The sequence below is a fragment of the Pongo pygmaeus genome, chromosome 20, assembly GCF_028885625.2.
Source record: "Pongo pygmaeus isolate AG05252 chromosome 20, NHGRI_mPonPyg2-v2.0_pri, whole genome shotgun sequence".
Taxonomy (NCBI): Eukaryota; Metazoa; Chordata; class Mammalia; order Primates; family Hominidae; genus Pongo; species Pongo pygmaeus.
In genome coordinates, this window is record NC_072393.2 from 8,451,719 (window position 1) to 8,472,711 (window position 20,993).

The window sequence follows — 20,993 nt, forward strand, 5'->3', positions numbered from 1 at the left end:
ACACTTGTCATGGAGGTTTGTTGTACAGATTATTTCATCACCCAGGTATTAAGCCCAGTACTCAATAGTTATCTTTTTTTTTTTGAGATGGAGTCTCAGTCTATCTCCTAGGCTGCAGTGCAGTGGCCTGATCTCGGCTCACTGCAACCTCCGCCTCCCGGGTTCAAGAGATTCTCCTGCTTCAGCCTCCCGAGTAGCTGGGATTACAGGCGCCCGCCACCACGTCCAGCTAATTTTTTTATTTTTAGTAGAGACGCGGTTTCACCATGTTGGCCAGTCTGGTCTCGAACTCCTGACCTCAGGTGATCCGCCGCCTCGGCCTCCCATACCCGAAGTGTTGGGATTACAGGCGTGAGCCACCGCGCCTGGCCCCATTACTAGTGAATTTTAAGTTTTCCATTTCTTCTGGCCGAACTGTTTGCAATTATAATGCGAATTATGGATAATACTCTGATATTATTCCATGCCGTTCCGTTGTTGCCTACAAAGTTCGCGCTGGAGAACCGCGCAATTGCGTTACAAAAAGAAAAAATCACACAAAAAGACACAATGTTTTAAGAAAGTTTACGAATCGTGTGCCGGACCGCGGATTGGACAAGCTTGATCTAAAACTTCCAGGAATCTCTAGACAGGATCGTTGCTTCCCCTCTGCTCCAGCTCTGGTTGCAGAAAGCTGAGAGTTACTAGGTCTAGGTGTTTGTGTGGGGTGGGGTGGGGAGATGCCTCCTCTATCGGACTCAGAGGACGCGCTCCAGGAACAGCCAGTCGGTGCCTAAAGCGAGTATATCTCGAGAGAGAAGCAATCAACAGCTGCCCGTCTGCGCCTGCGCGCCGCGGGGGCGTGGCCCGGGGCGAGTGGGGCCAAGGAGGCAGCCGGCAGCGGCGCGCGCAGGTGTTACTGATCGCGTCGGGTCACGTGGGCGCGCAGGCGCAGCGCGGTGCAGCCCGTTCGCTCACACAAAGCCCAGACGCGGAGAAAATGGCGGCAGGGGTCGAAGCGGCGGCCGAGGTAGCGGCGACGGAGATCAAAATGGAGGAAGAGAGTGGCGCGCCCGGCGTGCCGACCGGCAACGGGGCTCCGGGCCCTAAGGGGTGAGTATCCCACGGTCCTTTGCCACGGGTAAGGGTTCCCCTCCGCGGCCGACGCGGGCGGCGGCTCCGTTAGGTCTGTTGGCGGCCTAGCTCCGGCGCGGCCTCGGCCCCGGCTGTTCCCGTACCGCCTGCCCAGGGTAGCGGCGTCCAGGGCCGTGAGCGGGGAGCCAGGGGAGCCTCCAGAATCGTCCCCTACCCCGGGCCTCGAGCCGCGGCACCCTCAGTCTCTCCAGGCCGGGGCCAGCCCCGTCGCCGAGGCCTCAGGCCCAGCCGCTGCGCATGGGGGTTGATGGCGCGGGCCCGGACCGGAGAGCCTCCGAGGCCTACCCGACCACTCCCCGGGAGGGTGATCTCGGGGGCCGGGTTTCAACCCCCCGCTCCCTCTCCTCCCGGGGTCTGTTTTCCGATCTGTAACGTGGGGGGAGGAAAGGGGGTGCGCGCCGGGGGCCTCGCGCGCAGTCAGCCCGAGTCAACGGTAACCGAGCGAGGGAAGCGTCAGGAAGGGCCGCGAGGCCGGGTCAGGGGGCTCCCCTCCTGCCCCGCCCCTCAGTCCCCGCGCGCCGACCGCGCTCCGCGGGAAGTGCCTCCCTCGGAACCGCCCCTCGCCCCACGCTCTGGCCCTGGCTCAAGTCCCTCGCCGCTTCCCGCTCCTCCTCCCCGGGTGCGCCGCAGGTATTAGTGGAGAGATGGGGTCTGCTGCTCAGCGTTCACTCTCAGAAGCAGACAGACCGAAGTCGAGGGAGGAATCCCCTTTTTCCCGTGTTTCGGGGAAGCTGTTCTGTCAGGAGGCGGGTTCATTTACTTCCAGGCTTCATCAGCTTTTCGAGTCCTGCTCGGGGCTCTTTGACTCCTTGGCTTTTAAAAGAGGAAGCATCGACTTGTGCCCCGGTGAAACTCATTCATTCTGATTACAGACACTTGAGAGAGACAGAGGTTTTGGCTGCAAGACCAGCGGCCGGGAAGGAAGGGGAAGCCTGGGTACACATTGGATTTCCCAGACATTTATTTCATTGTGGTAAAATAGACATAACGTAGACTTTGCCATTTTAACCGTTTTTTAAGCGTACAATTCAGTGGCATTGAGTACACTGACTCAGTGTGCTGTAACCGTTACTGCTTCATGTCCAGAACTTTTTCATCGGAAACAGAAAGTGTAGCCATTAAATACTAACTCCCTCCGTTTTCTTTCCTTTCTGTCTGTGATTTTGCCTTCCTCATATTGTAATGTGTGAAGCTTAGTTTATGGAGATTAAAAGTGAATGTGGTTGAGCACTTATATATTTAATTTTTTTCTTTGAGACAGGGTCTCGCTCTGTTGCTCAAGCTGGGATGCAGTGGCACGATCACAGATCACTGCAGCCTCGAACTCCTGGGCTCAAGCGATCCTTCCATCTCAGCCTCCTGAGTAGCTGGGATCACAGGCGCGGCACCACCATGCCCGGCTAATTTTTTGAAGAGAGGAGGTCTCCGGGTGTTGCCCAGGCTGGTCTGAAACTCCTGGGTTTAAGCCATCCTCCTGCCTAGGCCTTCCAAAGTGCTGAAATTGCAGGCATGAGCTACTGCGCCCTGCCTAGTTGAGCGCTTACGTTAAGAACGTTCCCTAAGTGCTAGCTATGTTGTTAGATAATAAATCCGGAGAAAATTCCAGATTCTTTCCCTCCTTAGGTAGGGAGAAATAAAATACCATGGTTACTGGCCCTTAGAAATGAGAAAAGCTTCCTCTATTCTCAGCATTTTACTATTGAAAACTCTGGGAAGGAATGTGTTAATTTTGACTTTTTCAGCATCTGTCTACGGAAGCTGGTAGGATTTCTGAGGGTGGTATTTGGAGGGCTTTAAGATAAATTTATTTACGGTATGCAGGAAGGAGTGCTGGTAGAAGAACCTTGCTAGGTGATAGGGTAAATTAATGGATTATAGCATCTGGGGTGCGTTTCTCAAATTTTCCATTTTCCCCTGTCCATTTTCAAATAGTCATTTTGTGACTGAGTCATTTTACAAATACATGTGGACTGTTGGAACCTGAAAGTTGTAGAATAAAATAGCCATTGTGAGAAAGGCTCAAAGTCTCAAAGTCTAGTACTAGCTTCATAGAGGATAGTTTAGGAAGCTGGCAACACTTGGATATTTTTGATAGGGCCTGTGGAAAACTTTTTTTTTTTTCATTACAAGTCTTAAGGAAAGCTCTTTAGAAGCCTATACTTTTGCACTCCATGCAGAGTGGAGAGGCCATTAACATATTTGTAGTAAGGTAATTATGCTGTGATAGAAGTTGGAGTTGCTTGCTAGAAAGAATGGAGGAGGTGACCCCCGCCACCTGCTGGGGGCAGGGACCTGTTCCTCCATGACAGGAAGACGTGTGGAAGTGGAGGAGAAGAAGAAGATGGTTGGAGAGAGGCAGAGAAGAGAGTATCCAAAGAGCAGAGATTTGAGTGTATGCTTTATTGAGAACTGAAGTTGTGCTGGGTGTAGTGGCTTACACCTGTAATCCCAGCACTTTGGGAACCTGAGGCGAGAGGACTATTTGAGCTCAGGAGTTCAAGACCAGGCTGGGCAACATGGTGAAACCCTGTCTCTACCAAAAAACAAAACAAAACGAAACAGGCTGGGCGCGGTGGCTCACGCCTGTAATCCCAGCACTTTGGGAGGCCGAGGTGGGTGGATCACGAGGTCAGGAGGTCGAGACCGTCCTGGCTAACACGGTGAAACCCCGTCTCTACCAAAAATACAAAAAATTAGCCGCGCATGGTGCCTGGCTCCTGTAGTCTCAGCCACTGGGGAGGCTGAGGCAGGAGAATGGCGTGAACCCGGGAGGCGGAGCTTGCAGTGAGCCGAGATCGGGCCACTGCACTCCAGCCTGGGCGACAGAGCGAGACTCCTTAAAACAGACAAACAAAAACACTGAAGTTGCTATAGCGTTTTAAGGTTGGAGCACTGGCAGCCAGCTGATGGGCAGTGAATTTGGATTTTTGTCTTGAAAGCCTTTGAGAGACAGGAGGAAAATAGAAACTTGGTTCTTTGGAATTCTTTCTCTACTAGGAGTGGAGTGTGCAGTAGACCAAAAATGCAGTGAGCTAGCAAGCTTGATCTGGGAACCCAGGTTGGAAATCTTGCTTTGCAGTTACTTCTCTCCTGGGTGTGAGAATAGAATTTGCTTAATTTTGATGAGAAGTCTGTTCCATTTAAAGTCAGCCAAGATTCAGAGTTAGGGTATAGTCAGGGTAAAAAAAAGTTCATTTTAGGGGAATGTATAGGTTTTTAAAAAAATTTTAAATGTAGTATCATATATAAAATAAATGACTTAACCTGCTCCCCTTCCTGATTAATTTTTTATTTTTTATTTTTTTATTTTTTTGAGATGGAGTCTTGCTCTGTCACCCAGGCTGGAGTGCAGTGGCGCGATCTCAGCTCACTACAAGCTCTGCTTCCCGGGTTCACGCCATTCTCCTGCCTCAGCCTCCTGAGTAGCTGGGACTACAGGTGCCTGCCACCATGTCTGGCTAATTTTTTTTTTTTTTTTTTAGTAGAGATGGGGTTTCACCCTGTTAGCCAGGATGGTCTCGATCTCCTGACGTCATGATCCGCCCGTCTTGGCCTCCCAAAGTGCTGGGATTATAGGCGTGAGCTACCGCACCCGGCCCCTTCCTGAGTAATTTTGTGGGTGAATCAGAAACAGATGGATTGGTTATTTTTAAAAATAAAAATATATATTTAGGGTAGATTCCTGAGGAGGTACTGTTAGAGTTGACTCCATTTGACAATCAAGAAAACCTTGTTCTAAATACTTAAACCCAGGTTCAGGAACTTGACCTAAAGACTCCAGGGGAGGCCGTCCTGACTTCCAGGCAGCATGCTGCTTTCATGATACTGCCTTGGTAACCACTCAGTAAACAGCCATTTGAATTGTTTTATTTAAATCAGATTCTGTATACAATGCATTTGAGTGTTTGCTGTACTTTAAAAAGTGATTGTTTATTCGGTAAAAAGGATTTTGGAGGCACGTCAGATTGTGAGCTCAAGATTAGAAGACAGGGTTTTGGATTATTTGAGTGCATGCTGCCAGGCCTTTGCTTTCACTCGGCTGTTTGATTTTATTCTGGTTAGGGAAAGAGATACTAGCCTGCAAAGATTAGCTTGCTTGTTTTTTTGGGAGGGGTGGTTCTCCAATGGACTTCCCCATTACCATATTTTGCAGTCATAGGGTTAAAAGCTAAATTGTCCCTTTGCTAGTCTGTAATGATTATAATGCCTAGGTTTTCTCAGCCTTGGCTCTGGTTTGCTAGTTTTAAAGCCTGAACAATAGAAGGCTAGGAGTGAATCAGTCCCCCTCTCTACCCTTCTCAATAAAATTATTGGTAGAAAAATACATCATTGCCTCACTGTGTGCTAAGAGTCTCTTTTAAAGCTGTAAGTGTGTAGGTAGTAACCTCCATAGGACCGAGGCCTAGTGACGACATGGTGACCCTAGCTCTTAGCCACATGCAGTACTGCTTCCCTAGATAAGCTGCTTTTTGTTTTGCCATTCTTTGTTGATTGTCACAGTGTCCCTCTGAGCTACCATGCATACAGGTTGCGCTGGTTTTGCTGGTAAAGCACTAGAGACAGAAAGAGCTTGAGTCATGTGGTAGTTCAGTGGTGGCCTTGGAGCTGGGATGGTGCCGTGAATAGTGCTCTCCACACCTTACATGCATTAGAGCAGTGCAGGACTTAAGGGATTTCTGTGAAGAATCACTTTATATAAGGGATGGTTCTCACACGGGCAGAGGGGTCCTTGTCCCTCAGGAGATGTGATCACAATTTCAGGGTATTGGGATAGCCATTTCAAACTGCACCCTTTCCTTGATTAGAAACTCCAAAAGTAGTGAGTGTTACGCATGGGAACGGCATGGAGACCTTAAGAGAGTGTAGGCAGTCACTATTTGGTGGTCTTTCGCAGATTAGGCACTCAATCTTTTTATTAGGGTTTTTTTTGTTTTGTTTTGTTTTGTTTTTCTGAGATGGAGTTTCACTCTTGTCCCTCAGGCTGGGGTGCAGTGTACGATCTCTACTCACTGCAACTCCAGCTCCTGGGCTCAAGCTATCCTTCCACCTCAGCCTTCTGAGTAAATAGGACCACAGGCACATGGTACCATGCCTAGCTAATATTTTGTAGAGATGGGGTTATACCATGTTGCCCAGGCTGTTCTTGAACTCCTGAGCTCAAGTGATCCGCCCACCTTGGCCTCCCAAAGTGCTGGGATTACAGACATTAATCGTATTTTTAATTTAATTTAATTAATTAATTATTATTATTATTTTTGAGATGGAGTTTTGCTCTTGTTGCCCAGGCTGGAGTGCAGTGGCGCGATCTCAGCTCACTGCAACCTCCGCCTCCCGTTCAAGTGATTCTCCTGCATCAGCCTCCCAAGTAGCAAGTAGCTGGGATTACAGGCGCCCGCCACCATGCCCGGCTAATTTTTGGTTTTGTTTTGTTTTGTTTTGTTTTTGAGACGGAGTTTCACTCTTGTCGCCCAGGCTGGAGTGCAATGGCATAATCTTGGCTCACTGCAACCCCCGCCTCCTGGGTTCAAGCAATTTTCCTGCCTCAGCCTCCCGAGTAGCCGGGATTACAGGCGCCTGCCACCATGCCTGGCTAATTTTTGTATTTTTAGTAGAGACGGGGTTTGAGCATGTTGGCCAGGCTGGTCTTGAACTCCTGACCTCAAGTGATCCACCTGCCTCAGCCTCCCAAAGTGCTGGGATTACAGATGGGAGTCACCGCACCTGGCCTCAAGTAAATAACATTTTAAAATGTTATTTTAACATTTTGAAGTAGTAGCTTCTCCAGCTACTATCTGGTGTTTAAACACTACCTTTCTTCCACGGAAGAAAGTTATATCCCAGAATAAAGATCGGCTCTTCAGTTAAAGATACTTTTATAAATCATTAATACAGTAGTCTTGGCTTTTTGTTTTTTTTTTCCAGTTTTGTCATGGATCACAAATTCTGTAGTAGAGCCTGTGGTCTGGGAGTCACTGGATTCTCGCTGGCGGGACACACAGGGCTCAGGAAGCAGAAGGTGCAAGGCTGAGTTGCTTAAGAAACTTGAGGTGGCTTCTGGCTCCTCACTTGTTCCTGATCAGCTCTCATCTGTGCCTCCCTGTAGTCAGAGGGGTTGCGCTTGAGCTGGCAGCTGAGGAAAGAGCCCTGTCAGCCAGTGCCCGGGCTTCCAAGCCTAGAGATGGTTGGTGTTACAGTGTGGTGGCACCTAACACACAAAGGTAAAGAGTGCAATGGGAAGGCCGTGCCAGAAAAGCGGCCACCCTTCTTTGCCAAAGGTGGGATTATCTGCATGCTGTCTTCCACCTCTCAGGGTTGCTCAGACTCGAGTTTCCCAGCTTCAAAATAGTAGGGTTGTGTAGGGGATGGTTTCTTTTCCGCCTTTTTGGATTTTTAAAAAGTGGTTAAAATATACATAAAATAGACCATTTTAACCATCTTAGGTGTGCAGTGAAGTATGGTGTTTTGCAACAATCACCTCTGCCCATTCCTGGAACTTTTATTCTCATCCCACATGAAATTCTGTGCTCGGTATTTAATAACTTCCCATTTCTACCTCCCCCTAGGCCCAGGTAACCTCTGTTCTACTTTCTGTGTATGGATTTGCTTATTATAGGGATTTAATAAGTGGAATCATACAATATTTGGCCTTCAGTGACTGGCTTATTTCACTGAGCATAATGCCCTCAAGGTTCATGCATGTTGTAGCCTTTGTCAGGATTTCCTTCCTTTTTGTGGCTGAATAATATCCCATTGCGTGGATAGTCCATGTTTTGTTTATTCCATTCATCTATTGGTAGACACTTGGTTGTTTCTACCTTTTGGCTTGTGTGAATAGTGCTGCTATGAACATTGGTATATGTGTATGAGTCCCTGCTTTTAATTCTTTTGGGTATATACCTAGCAGTGGAATTGCTGGGTCATAGTAATTCTGTGTTTAATTTTGAGTGACCACCTAACTGTTTTCCATGGCGGCTGCATCATTTTATGCCCCTCCCCCTTTTTTTTAAACACTTGAAAGACACTTATTTGTGAAGCTAAAATTGGATGGGCCTGTGTGTACTACCTCATATTTCCATTCCATGAAGTCTTAGAAATCATCCTTCTCTTTTCCTGTTTCTGTCTTGGAATTAACATACCTTGGTCAGGGAGTTGGCCTCATCATTGTCTCTGTTACGGTCCATAGGAGTATTTTGTAAGCCCAGGAAGGTGTACCTTTCCTTGGGAATGCTTTCTGCCCTGTGGTTTTGAATGTCTCAATTCAAAACCAACATTAGTCTTGTCTTTGCTTTTTTTGAGACAGGGTCTCGCTCTGTCACCCTAGGCTGGAGTGCAGCAGGGTGATCATAGCTCCCTGGAGCCTCGAACTCCTGAGTTGAAGTGATCCTCCCATCTCACCCTCCCTACTAGCTGGGACTGCAAGTGCACCACCACACCTGGCTAAGTTTTATATATATTTTTTTGTTGTTGCGACAGGGTCTTGCTGTGTTGCCCAGGCTAGTCTTGAACTCCTGGCCTCAAATGATCCCCCCTTCTTGGCTTCCCAAAGTGCTAGGATTACAGGTGTGAGCCACTGCATCTGACCAATACTAGTCTTGTGTCATATGTAACTTCGTGTGGAATTGTAAACCTGGCAAATCAAATAATTGTCTTTCACATTGTGCTGACATATAAACCCTTTACCTTTTTTTCTCTCTCTTGAATTCAGTGAAGGAGAACGACCTGCTCAGAATGAGAAGAGGAAGGAGAAAAACATAAAAAGAGGAGGCAATCGCTTTGAGCCATATGCCAATCCAACTAAAAGATACAGAGCCTTCATTACAAACATACCTTTTGATGTGAAATGGCAGTCACTTAAAGACCTGGTTAAAGAAAAAGGTAATGGTACTGGTGATTGAGTAGGGTGAGAAGGTTGGTGTGTCACCTTTTCTGTGGCTAATTCCTTGGTTATTTTTGGTCAGTGGAAGCGGCTCTGGGTAGAGCATGTTCTTTCCAGGCTTAAGAGTGAAGCCCCCTTACCCCACCTCAGTTTTTTTTTCGTTTTGTGTTTTTTTTTGTTTTATTTTGTTTTGTGGTCATACTCCTGTGTGTCAAACAGGATGGTTTGTATGGTCCTTTGGCCTACAGTTGATTTTACTGGCTTAGTATGGTTAATAAGGCTTCGATTAGGCTTCCGGGGAGCCTTTTTGTGTTGAAATTTTTTGAATTTTGCACGTTAGGTGGGAGAGATTTTTCCTTTCTTTCCTTTTTTTCTTTTTCTTTTTTTTTTCTTTTTTTTTTTTTTTTTAACCTTTTTAAGTTTCACAGGAAGATAGCTTGCTTAAAATTTTGTGGATGTCTTCCTGGGATCAAAATGTAGTAGCTGGACCTTACGCTTCTCAGATTCCAAACTATAAAACATTAGCTTGTAGTTTGACTTTTAGGCTTTTTCCCCTCTGGGAAAAAATAGAGTAGATTGGCCATTGGAGAGCTCAAAATAAGGTATCTGCTTTGTAACGCGGTGCCTTAGGATGTGGATTGTCATAGCCTAGGTGTCCACCTTCCAGCCGAGGGCAGGGGAAGCAACCCAGCTCTGCTGCCACCAGGAGGCCCGAGGAGGCTTGCCTCTGTGATCCTCACCCCCGTGCACACTGTGGTGTCCTCTCTCTCTCTCCTCCTTCCCTCCTGTGCTGCTATCATCTTCCTTTCTTTCCTGATTCCTGGCCCTGCTGGTGGCACTTAGGACTAAAGAGACTGCTCAGCCCTGGTTTAGACAACACCGTGGTAGAGAACAATTTGTATATTGCCTTGAGGCGCCCTCCCCGCCACCCCGACCTAGACTCAAACTACCCTTCATGGAGTCTTTGCATGACTGAAAGGTATTGGTTTTCTGGAGCATTCATTATGAAAAGAGATGTGAGCTTGATTTGTCAAATGATTTAACATTTCAGTGACAGAGATGCCCCATGGATAGGCCATTTTGGTATGTGTACTGGTGCTCCCTGCATTGGATTTTGAAATTATGAATGGCACTGCCATCATTGTCCCATCCCTTATTTTGACCATGACATGCAAGAAGCACTAGGCACTGTGAACCTCTCCGTACAGTCACGCGTGCTGCTCCCACGTGGTATTTCTCCAGATAACACAGATGGAAAAACGTTTTGGTGTGAGATTGATGTGCCTGCCTTGATCAGCCAAATCATTCCTGCCAATGCTCTAGGGCAAGAGTGCAGTTTCTTCTTTTTGTCTGAGGGTGTGTCATGCTGCATCCCAGATGCAGTGTTCTTGGTTTTTGGGACTGCTGCTTCAATAGAAGCTTAGAATTTCTGTACAGTACAGTTGGGCCTCATTCGAATTAGCTTTTGGAATAACCTCCAAATTTGTGTTCTCGTGATTTGGTTGAACCGCTGAATTGCTATTTCCATTGATAATAAGGTATAGTAGTTCCAAGAACCAGGAATGTGGCTTTGAAAATGCAATTGTTAGAATTTTGTAAGAGATTGCAGGCCAAATTATTTTTTCATTTTTAGGAGTGTGTGAACCAGTTTTGGGACATGCTGGATAAAGTAGGTGACATTTTTACTGCTTTACCATTCAGTAATTTGGTTTGGGAAACCTTAAAGCTGGTAGTAGCAGCAGCAGCCATGGTGTTTCTGGATGTAGAAGCAGTTCACCTCAATTCACTATTTTGCACTCTTAAGTGTGGAGCCAGCCTGGTGGTTGATTGGGATACTTCCAAACTGGTTCTCATATTTCCTGGCATACTGCTACGAATGCCTGGGCTCAGCCCTCTGTGTATTTTTGGTGGTGTAATTTAGAATTACAGGTGTGCAGTAAATCAGTTATTTTTAATGAGCCTTAAAATGTTCTTGTTTAGAGCTCCCCTGTACTGGTTAAATTAATTACTTTGCTGTTTAATTAAATTATTAGCAGTATAGGATTGTGGGTAAAGTTACTCAGAAAAGTAATCTTTTTATGATAATGCTTATATTCAGTATGTGAGGTCTAAAGAAATTTACTGTGTTTACATACATATGACTTCTTAAGAAATACTCTTCTTATTTTGTGCTTTCAAAAAAGATGTTTTTATTCCCGTTTTGGTATACAAAAAATGTTTAAGTGGTTAGTTTAAATCTGAAATATTTACTTGAGATTTGTTGTCCATAAGTTTTAAGTGTTTTGAAGACTTTACACACAGGAAGAACTGGCAGATAGAGGCACTTACAACCCTAAAAGTATTAGTCTCAATTCCAAAACACAGAGATCGGGGCTGTTGTAACCTAAGCACTCTTTATCAGTCTGTGTTTTAAGGTCTGATGAATCTTAGCCTTGTTTCAGGAGATGAGTAGAACAAGAACTAGAATTAGTTGTCCTCAACTGAAATTTTCTGTCATTGTAGCACTATCTAATTGCAGTCTCTCAGAACTAAAGTAGCTAGCTTTGAGAGGCCCAAGAGGGGAGCTTTTTTTCTAAGGATACTCCTGGGGGAAATTGTCTCACATGCTCCTCCCTCACTCTTGATCCTCTTCCCCATCTTTCATACCAGCTGCATATTCCCCAGCTTTAATTTTAGCATTTAGCAGCATTCTAGCATTTCCTATTAAAAATCCACATAGGAAGTAAACTGGTCATTTATGCCTTTGAAAGTGACTTAACAGGCCACAGCTCCCCAGTTTGTATCCTGACAGGTAAAGGGATACACATCTTAAAGTGATTGACCATAAGGACTGGGTGGAAAAAATAAAGATTTCTGTGAGAAAAGGCAATCTTAGGCTTTTAAACTTAGTGTCGTGCTACATTTGTTTGAGACCATCAAGTCCTGTATGAGTGGAGGAAGCTCCTTGCTGGGCTGCTTCTCTTGACCTCACCAGGCAGCCGGCAGCACCCAGGTGGGGCAGTGCCACCAGAGCAGGACTGAGCTGCACTTGCAGTGAGTAAATAGAGCCCAGGTTGAGGAAGAAAGGAAGGTCAGGGATGTAGTTTACCCTCAGTCAATCCCAAGTTTAGCAGCAGTCAGTTTAACTTGTGTAAGCGAAGATTTGTTTTAAGCACTTAATCCTTCTGTTAGTATTTAGTACACCACTTTAAGTAAATTTCAAATTGCAGCTGACAGAAAACTAAGGCCCAGAGGGCAAGTGTAGTCCAATAGAAAACCTCCGTCTTGGCTTCTGGAGATAATCTGCATTGTGGGTCTATTAGGCAGAACTGTATTTTCAATTTAAATAAAATTCTACCCAGTCTACTTGCTCCTTCATATTTTCCTCTGTTGGAAATGCAGCCTGCATTTTATTTATTTTGTTTTTGAGATGGAGTCTTGCTCTTTTGCCCAGGCTGGAATGAAGTGGTGTGATCTGCAACCTCTGCCCCCTGGGTTCAAGTGATTCTCCTGCCCCAGCCTCCCAAGTAGCTGGGATTAGGCACCCACCACCACGCCCAGTTAATTTTTGTACTTTTAGTAGAGACAGGGTTTCACCACGTTGGCCAGGCTGGTCTTGAACTCCTGACCTCAGGTAATTTGCCTGCCTTGGCCTTCCAGAGTGCTAGGATTACAGGCCCGGCCACAGCCTGCATTTTAGAAAGGCCTGTTATGCTAAAGCGTTCATATATATGAATACTTAGGTTGAGCCCCAGCAGTGCAGCCTGTCTGGCTTACCCTGTGTGGTCTCTGGTGTTAGGGAAGCAATAACGTTCTGTTATTGCCACGCAATTAAGGAGGAGCGTGGGCTCAGTCATTTCCTAACATGTCCATAAGCCAAGTAGGTGTGTAGAATAATTATTTTGCCATGTTTCAAGGTGTCTTTATATTAAACAGTGTGCATGTGTTCTGTGCACTCCCCTCCCCCAATAGAGTGGCAGCCTGAGAATTGACCGTTAGGAGGTGAAGAATGTTTGACAACATGCCTGACTTTCAAGTCCCCCCAACTCTTGTTAAAAAATATATATATGCCTTATCACGTATGAATTCTCTTCAGTGAAGCTTCGGCACTGTATTCCCTCTTTTTTTCTTTTTCAGACTTGAGCAGTAAATGGGAACACAAAAACAAATACTCACTTTGCTGAAGGTTTGTGCGGGAGAGTGAGGTCACAGTAGCTCCAAGGGACCGCCTGAGTTCTTTTTGGGTTGCTCATCTGCTTATCCTCCTGATGTGTTTTAAGAATAAGGCAGTCTTTTTAATAATTCACTTAAATGTTGGTCAAAAATGATTTCTTAGAGCATTTTAAATATAGGTAGATAACATTTGGTGTTAGATTTTTTAATGTCTTAGTTTTTTCAATATTTTGATGTTTTAAGCTGCAGTAGAATTTGTCTTAGCAGCCTACTCTTGGGATTCCGTGAATTCCATCCATGTTTACACAGGGGGAGGAGCAACCGTATTTTTTATTAATAACTGCGAGTGCCGTTTCTGTAAGACTGCTGCTACTGCCAAGCTGTCACCTCTACCCCTGAGTCCTGACTGTGTCATCTGCTCTGGATGGTTTGCTCATTAAACTTCACTTCATAGAATGTGACCAGACTGTGTTTACTTGACAAATTTTGCCCTCACATTCTTGTCGATAGTTGTGCTGACTACATGAAATAAATCTTTGCTTTGCTATTGTAGAAGAAAAAGGGAGGTGGTCTTTTAAAGGCTCCATTTTCCTATAGGAAAGTATGAATTAGCAGCTATTGCAGATCCCTTAACACTTAATTGATGGTCTCTCAGGGTAGAGGTTGGAATTTTATGAGTTTGTGAGGAGGATGGTCATTACTGATGATCTCGGGGACAGCACTACTCATGCCGGACCCCCGGGTGACTGCTAAACGATGATAGCATTTGAAGTAAAAAGAAGGAGAACGTTTTAAGCAAATTTTTAATACAAAGGATTGAGTCAGATGTGCTATTTCTAGACTAGACTGTTAACGTGGAAAAAGTCCTAATTTCTAAAGCTCTCTTTTTGTTAAAGTGGTTATGGCCATGGGAAAAAGTTTGGTTTGGATTTGCTTGGTTTCTGGGTTGCAATTACAGCTTTTTGATCCAAGTGTCTTATGGACACAGACTAGAAACTTCCCATGCAACTGGGATTTGAATTTCGGCAACATGGTTGCAGCTGTTTTGAATTAATTGTGAGCTTTTATTTTTTAAAGGTTATTAGGTGGTAGTCATAGCTGGTAGGAAATCAACTTGGGGCCTCTTCAGTCACTATTTTGACACTGTGGCATTTTCATCAAAGTGGAGACAAGGGTTGGTGGTCCTTGAATGGCTGCTGCTCTTGAAACAAATGGCTTTTTAACATGGCCTCAGGGCGGCCGCATTTTTGGAACTGCTTTACTTTTTAAGGGTTAAATAAAGCCGCTTTGTACAACTGTCCCTTGGCTGTGATCATTTTTCAGTTTGCCCCACAGGAGTACATACTTGAAAAGTAAATTGTACTGATCCCTCATATTTCTGTTCTTCATTTCTTTGCACTGATGATTCTCTCTCCTGTTCTGTGCAAAGTGTCAGTTTAGTTCTGCAGCATTTCAGGAGAGGACAAAGATGGTGAGGCTCTAGATGTAAACTTTGGACACTTGGCTTTCTTGCCTTCAACCAGTGTGCAGAGCCATTCATAAATATGTCCTTCAGATCTTTAAATTTTTTGTAAAATAATTTTATCTTGTTTTTCATTAAAAATTTTTCTTCCTATAGCCTCATAATTTTAATGTCCTTTAAACAAAAGAGTTGGAACAGGCAGGACTTGTTGAGGCCATTAAGCGGGTTATTTTTACCCTTGTACTGCTAAACCAAACCGATCCAGAGGACAACAAAAGCCCATTTTTTGACTTTGGAGAGTCTGGTTAGAGATAGTTTTCTCCAGGGTAACACTTTACGTTTGTTTTCTGTGTGCCATCTTCAAGTTCAGCAGCCATTTTGGTGGTTGTCTTGATGGAGTCTAACATCTGGTCATGGTGGTCATGAATGGGCAATCCAAACCTTGAGGAAAATCTGCAGAAACTTTCGAAATGCTTTGGTTTTTTCCCTTTTGTGTAGATTAGAATCATGTGAGTCTGTTTAACTGTTTAGATACAAAATCTGAGCCCTAAATTTGAATTTATTTGTGTCCTTTAAATGGGGAGGTTTAGAAAGCAGCAAGAATGAAGCCTGGCCTAATTCACTGAAGAGAATCCAGATGCTGCTCTGGTTTTGTGATCTTATTATATTCAAACATTCTGCCTCTACAGATGTGGAGCCTAGTGCTGTGTGCAGGACCAGCTATAGAATTTGTGGGGCCCAACACAAAACGAAAACAAGGGGCCTCTTGTTAAAAAAAAAACTAAGAATGTCATGGCAGCGATAACAGCATTAAACCAAGCTCAGGGCCCCTGAGTGCGGGGCTCTGTACAATTGGACGGGTTGCTCACCTGTGAAGCTGGCCCTGCGGCCGTGTGTGCCTGTGAGCTTATACCTTCGCATACATGCGTCCTTGTATTTATAGCATGTGAGCTCAGCCCGATGGCATCGCAATTTGTATGCATTTCACCTACTTGCCACCAATGAGAGCGTATGTGTAAAACTTCCTCCCTTCCCCAGAAAAGTAAATCATGCAGACTTCTTTCCTATAGATTTGGATTGCCTCTAGTCATGAATGAGTCTTCCAGACAGGGAAATTGATACGGAAATCTGTGGAATAGCTTGTTTGTGGTGGGAGGAAAATCAAGGACATATTGTTAACGTGTTTTTACCTACTTTTACTGCACACCTGTAATGCCTAGTTCGGTGGTTTAGAGAATATGGAGTGTTTCTGGGCTTTCTTATAAGGCAGAGGCTCCATACAAGGTTGCTGATGATTGTTCTAAATTCCCATTGTTTTCTTGGCTTTTCTCCCTTGGTTTATGTGTCGTCTGGAAACTGATTTGTAGTTGGTGAGGTAACATACGTGGAGCTCTTAATGGACGCTGAAGGAAAGTCAAGGGTAAGTGTCTGAGAGAATTTCTTCTGTGGATTTACTACATGAAAAATGTAACTGTATGGTGGCGTGGAATCGAATGAAATCAGGAAGGCAGTGAGTGCTCATGTTACAGTAGCTATGTTTGATTTTGCCAAACATTTGAGTGGGGTGGGAGGGGATTTGCAAATGGGAGTCCCGCTTTTCCAAATGGCTGGCCAAAGAGCTTTTTGGTATTCTGTTTGGATGCCCAATTTGGATAACTGGGGACCAATAGCAGCATTGTCTCTTTGTTAACAGAGGAATTGGCTGTGTGTGAATTATGCATGGAATTTTAGCGGTGGTATAATTAATGTAAAACGTGTGTTCTTGTCTAGAAAATGTTACTCTTGGTTGTTTGCTGAATTTGAAAGTTGTGTGAACCAAAGATTCCGAAAAGTTGCCTTTGTGCCAGTAAATTGTAAACCAAATATTAAAAACCTGAATGTTCAAAATTGGCCTAGTTTAAAGAGAACATAAACTATTTTCTGTCGTGCAATAGAATGGCTTAGAATAATCAAAAGGATGAGCTTAACTTACGGAAGGGATGGATTTAGGAGGAATATGGTAAGGACTCGATTGAGTACAGAGGGAAGCAGATCTAAAGTTGGTGTGATTTCTTGGAGACCCTGAATTTAGGTCTGCTTATTAAACGTCAGCAGCTCTAGTGCAATGCTGGTAATGCGTAGGAGAAGGAGATATTAAGGAGCCCAGCTTTTAACAAGGAAGGCGAGGCGAGGCACTTCTGTCAGCTTCCCCTTAGAAGGGTTCATTTTAAAAGACTACCTTTGTGACATAAATCATATTTTTAGTTTGTTTATAACTGTCATTGGTATTTACTATTTTTTTCTTTTCTTTTTCCCCTTCCTTGCTCTTCTGACTGGTCTCTGGCTTCCTCCAAAGGGATGTGCGTAAGTATCGTCTAGTTACTTATTGGTATTTGAACGTTCTAACTTGTAGGACTGGTTTCACTCGACTCGTTTCCTTTTGACTCTATAGTGTTGTTGAATTCAAGATGGAAGAGAGCATGAAAAAAGCTGCGGAAGTCCTAAACAAGCATAGTCTGAGTGGAAGACCACTGAAAGTCAAAGAAGTAAGCTCTTGCTTAACACTGTGGATACTGTGTGTAATTGTTAAGTGATCCCACTTTGGAATTAGGGAAAGACGGTCATGGTCCCAGACGGCATTTTACAAAGCAAGTGCCAGCCTGTTGTTTCTAATGAAGAGGGTCGGTCACAGCCTACAGCAGCCATTCCCGGCAAGGACTTTGGGGTGGTGGCCAAGCACATCCTGAGTGGCTGCTGACTACCTTCTAATATCTGTGATTTGTCTAAGGCCTTGTTGTCTCAGGGACTCTCAAACTGTGAGCCTGTGGGTTTGTGCCATTAAGTTTTACTCCGTCTGAACCTTCTTCTTGGCCCATCTTTTTTCTTTTTTTTTTTAAAGTGAGTTTGTTCCAGCCTGGGCAACATGGTGAAATCCCATCTCTACAAAAGGTACAAAAATTAGCCAGGCATGGTGGTGCATGCCTGTAGTCCTAGCTCCTTGGGAGGCTGAGGCAGGAGGATCATTTGAGCCCAGGATGTGGAGGTTGCAGTGAGCTGAGATTGCACCATTGCACTCCAGCCTGGGCAACAGTGAGACCCTGTCTAAAAAATAAAAAATAAAGTGAGTTTGTTATTCCTCAAACCTGCTTTCACATCTCATCTGAATCAAATATATTCCTTGAGGAAGAAGGTTTTTTTGTTGATTAAATCCCTCTTGGCTGGGCACAGTGGCTCACGCCTGTAATCCCCAGCACTTTGGGAGGCCAAGGTGGGTGGATCATCTGAGGTCATGAGTTCGAGACCAGCTTGACCAACATGGTGAAACCCTGTCTCTACTAAAAATACAAAAAAATTAGCTGGGCTTAGTGGGGGGTGCCTGTAATCCATCTACTTGGGAGGCTGAGGCAGGAGAATTGCTGGAACCCAGGAGGCGGAGGTTGCAGTGAGCTGAGATTGCGCCATTGAACTCCAGCCTGGGCAATAAGAACAAAGCTCTGTCTCAAAAAAACATCCCTCTTGACTTCTTTTCACCGCTTCTCTTGGGGAGGAAGATGAGTAGATTCAGAGTGAAGCGTGGTAGGGTCTAAGGTCTCTCATGTGTTATGATGTCTTTTTTAGTGCTGATGGTGGTAATTGACAGGACAGAGAGTTGAAGAAGAGAGTCAGTACAGAGCTTCACAGACCTTCCCAGATGTTGTTTCACTGTGCAGCCCTCACACACACGCCTCCAACACCTGAAGGACTTGAAGGATGGGGGCGCTTGTGTGGTCTAGAACTGTTTCTCAAACTTCTGGAAGCCATTGATGGGGTTTGCAGAAATTACAAAACCCCATTGATGAATTAGTAAGATTGAGCTATACCAAGCCCATGAAGCTCTAATTTCAGTCTGGCGGTTCTACATTATATCAGCTAATCATGTTTCCCTCCCTACCCTGCTTTTCTTTTTTACTTAGTTCAATTGAGAGCTGTGTTTTTAGTGCTACATTTCATGCCTTTTCTTCCTTTCCTATTCCTTTAGCTGGACTCTTCTAAGCTGGTAGTTGAGTTCATTTGACTTTCTTCTTAATAGATTTGAGAGATGCTTTCCAAACAACCTTTCAGTTTCTAAGTCTTGAGAATATCATTTACTGGGCAAGCATGGTTTGCGTTGTCACTGGGTCAGTTAAACGTAACACCTTTTGTGCTTGTTTTAGGATCCTGATGGTGAACATGCCAGGAGAGCAATGCAAAAGGTGATGGCTACGACTGGTGGGATGGGTATGGGACCAGGTGGCCCAGGAATGATTACTATCCCACCCAGTATCCTAAATAATCCCAACATCCCAAATGAGATTATCCATGCATTACAGGCTGGAAGACTTGGAAGCACAGTATTTGTAGCAAATGTAAGTAAACAGAACCATCGTCTAAAGTAGAAAATCAGAACTTTATGAAATGACCTTGTCAATATGTTATAAAAGTAATTCTCACATTTCAGAAGAAAAATGTAAAGAAGGGTTGTGTTCTTGATTTCTTTAAAAATCAGCCTTATAGGTGGGCTTTGTCTGCATTCCTAAGTCACAGGCTTGACCATGGTCTCATTGAGGCTGTGATTCCTGAGTTTTGCAGGTGTTTCCACAAGCAGTAACCGAGTCTACATTCTCTGTTGGTTTATTTTGTGCAGTTTTGGTGCAGAGTAAGACTGTATGAGCAGAAGTGCACTGACACCTTCCTCTTGTTGTGTCTGGGGTGAATGATAATACCTCTGCCATCTGCAAGGGGAAATATTTTTAAAATAAAGTAGGTGGGGTGGGGTGGGGTGTCGTAAAGCTTATCAGGGAAACAGTTTTTTAAAAATGTTCAGAAAATGAGGATTAATTTGAAGTATGAGGTGACTTAAGTTTCTGAGAAAAGAGACAGTGTATTTACTATAAGTACAGTTTATTTACAGTGAAGGCCAGGCTTTATAATCCTATTTTAAAATTTCCTTTGCAGTTGATTAGTTTTTGTGACATTATTTCCTAATACTTTTTTCCAACCAAAGCATGTATCATTCACGTAGTAAAAATGTTGTGTTTCTTAAGATGTTTACATTGAGGTTTTTACCCTGTTCTCTCTCGATTAGCTGGATTATAAAGTTGGCTGGAAGAAACTGAAGGAAGTATTTAGTATGGCTGGTGTGGTGGTCCGAGCAGACATTCTTGAAGATAAAGATGGAAAAAGTCGTGGAATAGGCACTGTTACTTTTGAACAGTCCATTGAAGCTGTGCAAGCTATATGTATCCTTCTGTAGGAATTCAACTTGTGAACAGTTTGACCTAAATTGCTGTGTTAGTAATGTAGGTTTGTGTGAGGAAGAGGTGACTGTGTGTATTCATGCTTTTTATGTGACTAGGGGGAATGCATTACTGTGGAATTAAAAGGTTCTCTGGGCCGGACTGGGCACGCTGGCTCACGCCTGTAATCCCAGCACTTTGGGAGGCCAAGGCGGGCGGATCACTTGAGGTCAGTTCGAGACCAGCCTGGCCAACATGGTGAAACCCTGGCTCTACTAAAAAATACAAAAATTAGCTGGGCGCAGTGGTGGGTGCCTGTAATCCCAGCTACTCGGGAGGCTGAGGTACAAGAATCGCTTGAACCCGGGAGGTGGAGGTTGCAGTGAGCCGAGATTGCGCCACTGCATACCATCAGCCTGGGTGATAGAGTGAGACTCAGTCTCAAAAAAAAAAAAAAAAAGGTTCTCTGGGGGTGGAATTGATTCAATACAGTATGGATAGAGGGGATGGTTAGAACATGGGCATATGCCCATGAGTAGTCTTTCTACTGTTTTCAGAAGAGTCTAGGTTTGAAGGAGGAAGCCCAGAGAATGTGCTACTAGAGAGAAGCTGGGGTTGTTGTTTCATGTGTAATACATCCTTATAGGACCTCACTCTCTCCAGTGAGTAGACATCATTTTGGAAGAGGCCACTTCTCCTTGACCCTAGGCTTAGCCTAGAGTTTTTAATCCCATGGATAGTACCCCACAGGAGCACATTCATACAACTCAGACAAGACCGTCACTGCATGTCTTACCCAGAAAACATGGTCCTTCAGTTTAGATAGTGGTAGATGCCTGGCCCATTGGCCACATTCGGAGAACCTTGATGCCACTGCTTAAGAGGATGGTTTGGTGAAATTGTAAGGTTACGAATGAAGCTTCACACCTAAGGAATAAGCGGAAGTTGTCTTGTCCTCCCCGCCAGCTTTATTTATTGTTCCTTTTATGTTTATTGTTGAAAGTATAATGAAGAATTGAAATTGCTCATAAATTCATCACTTAGAGGGACTGGTAGCAGTTGGAGTATTTTTCTTTCTTTTTGTATTTCTCTTGTGCACATTTTTAGAATTGCAAGAAATAGCCTTAATTGTAAT

At 44.5% G+C, this 20,993-nt stretch overlaps 1 protein-coding gene across 7 annotated transcripts in view; it reads left to right on the forward strand.

Annotated features, from left to right (window-relative positions):
• Positions 1-900: 900 nt before the first annotated feature.
• HNRNPM (heterogeneous nuclear ribonucleoprotein M) overlaps positions 901-20,993 on the forward strand; it is a 42,156-nt gene continuing 22,063 nt past the window's right edge. For 3 of the 7 annotated variants that reach the window (XM_063658214.1, XM_063658213.1, XM_063658215.1), the window contains exons 1-5: positions 901-1,092; positions 8,840-9,009; positions 15,992-17,149; positions 18,797-18,988; positions 19,708-19,861. In XM_063658214.1, the coding sequence (XP_063514284.1) occupies positions 17,072-17,149; positions 18,797-18,988; positions 19,708-19,861 (424 nt within the window). In that variant the 5' untranslated portion in view covers positions 901-1,092; positions 8,840-9,009; positions 15,992-17,071. Of the gene's footprint in view, positions 1,093-8,839; positions 9,010-15,991; positions 17,150-18,796; positions 18,989-19,707; positions 19,862-20,993 lie in introns of those variants that run through there. The other 4 variants (XM_054463219.2, XM_054463217.2, XM_054463221.2 and 1 more) reach the window with 3 other exon arrangements.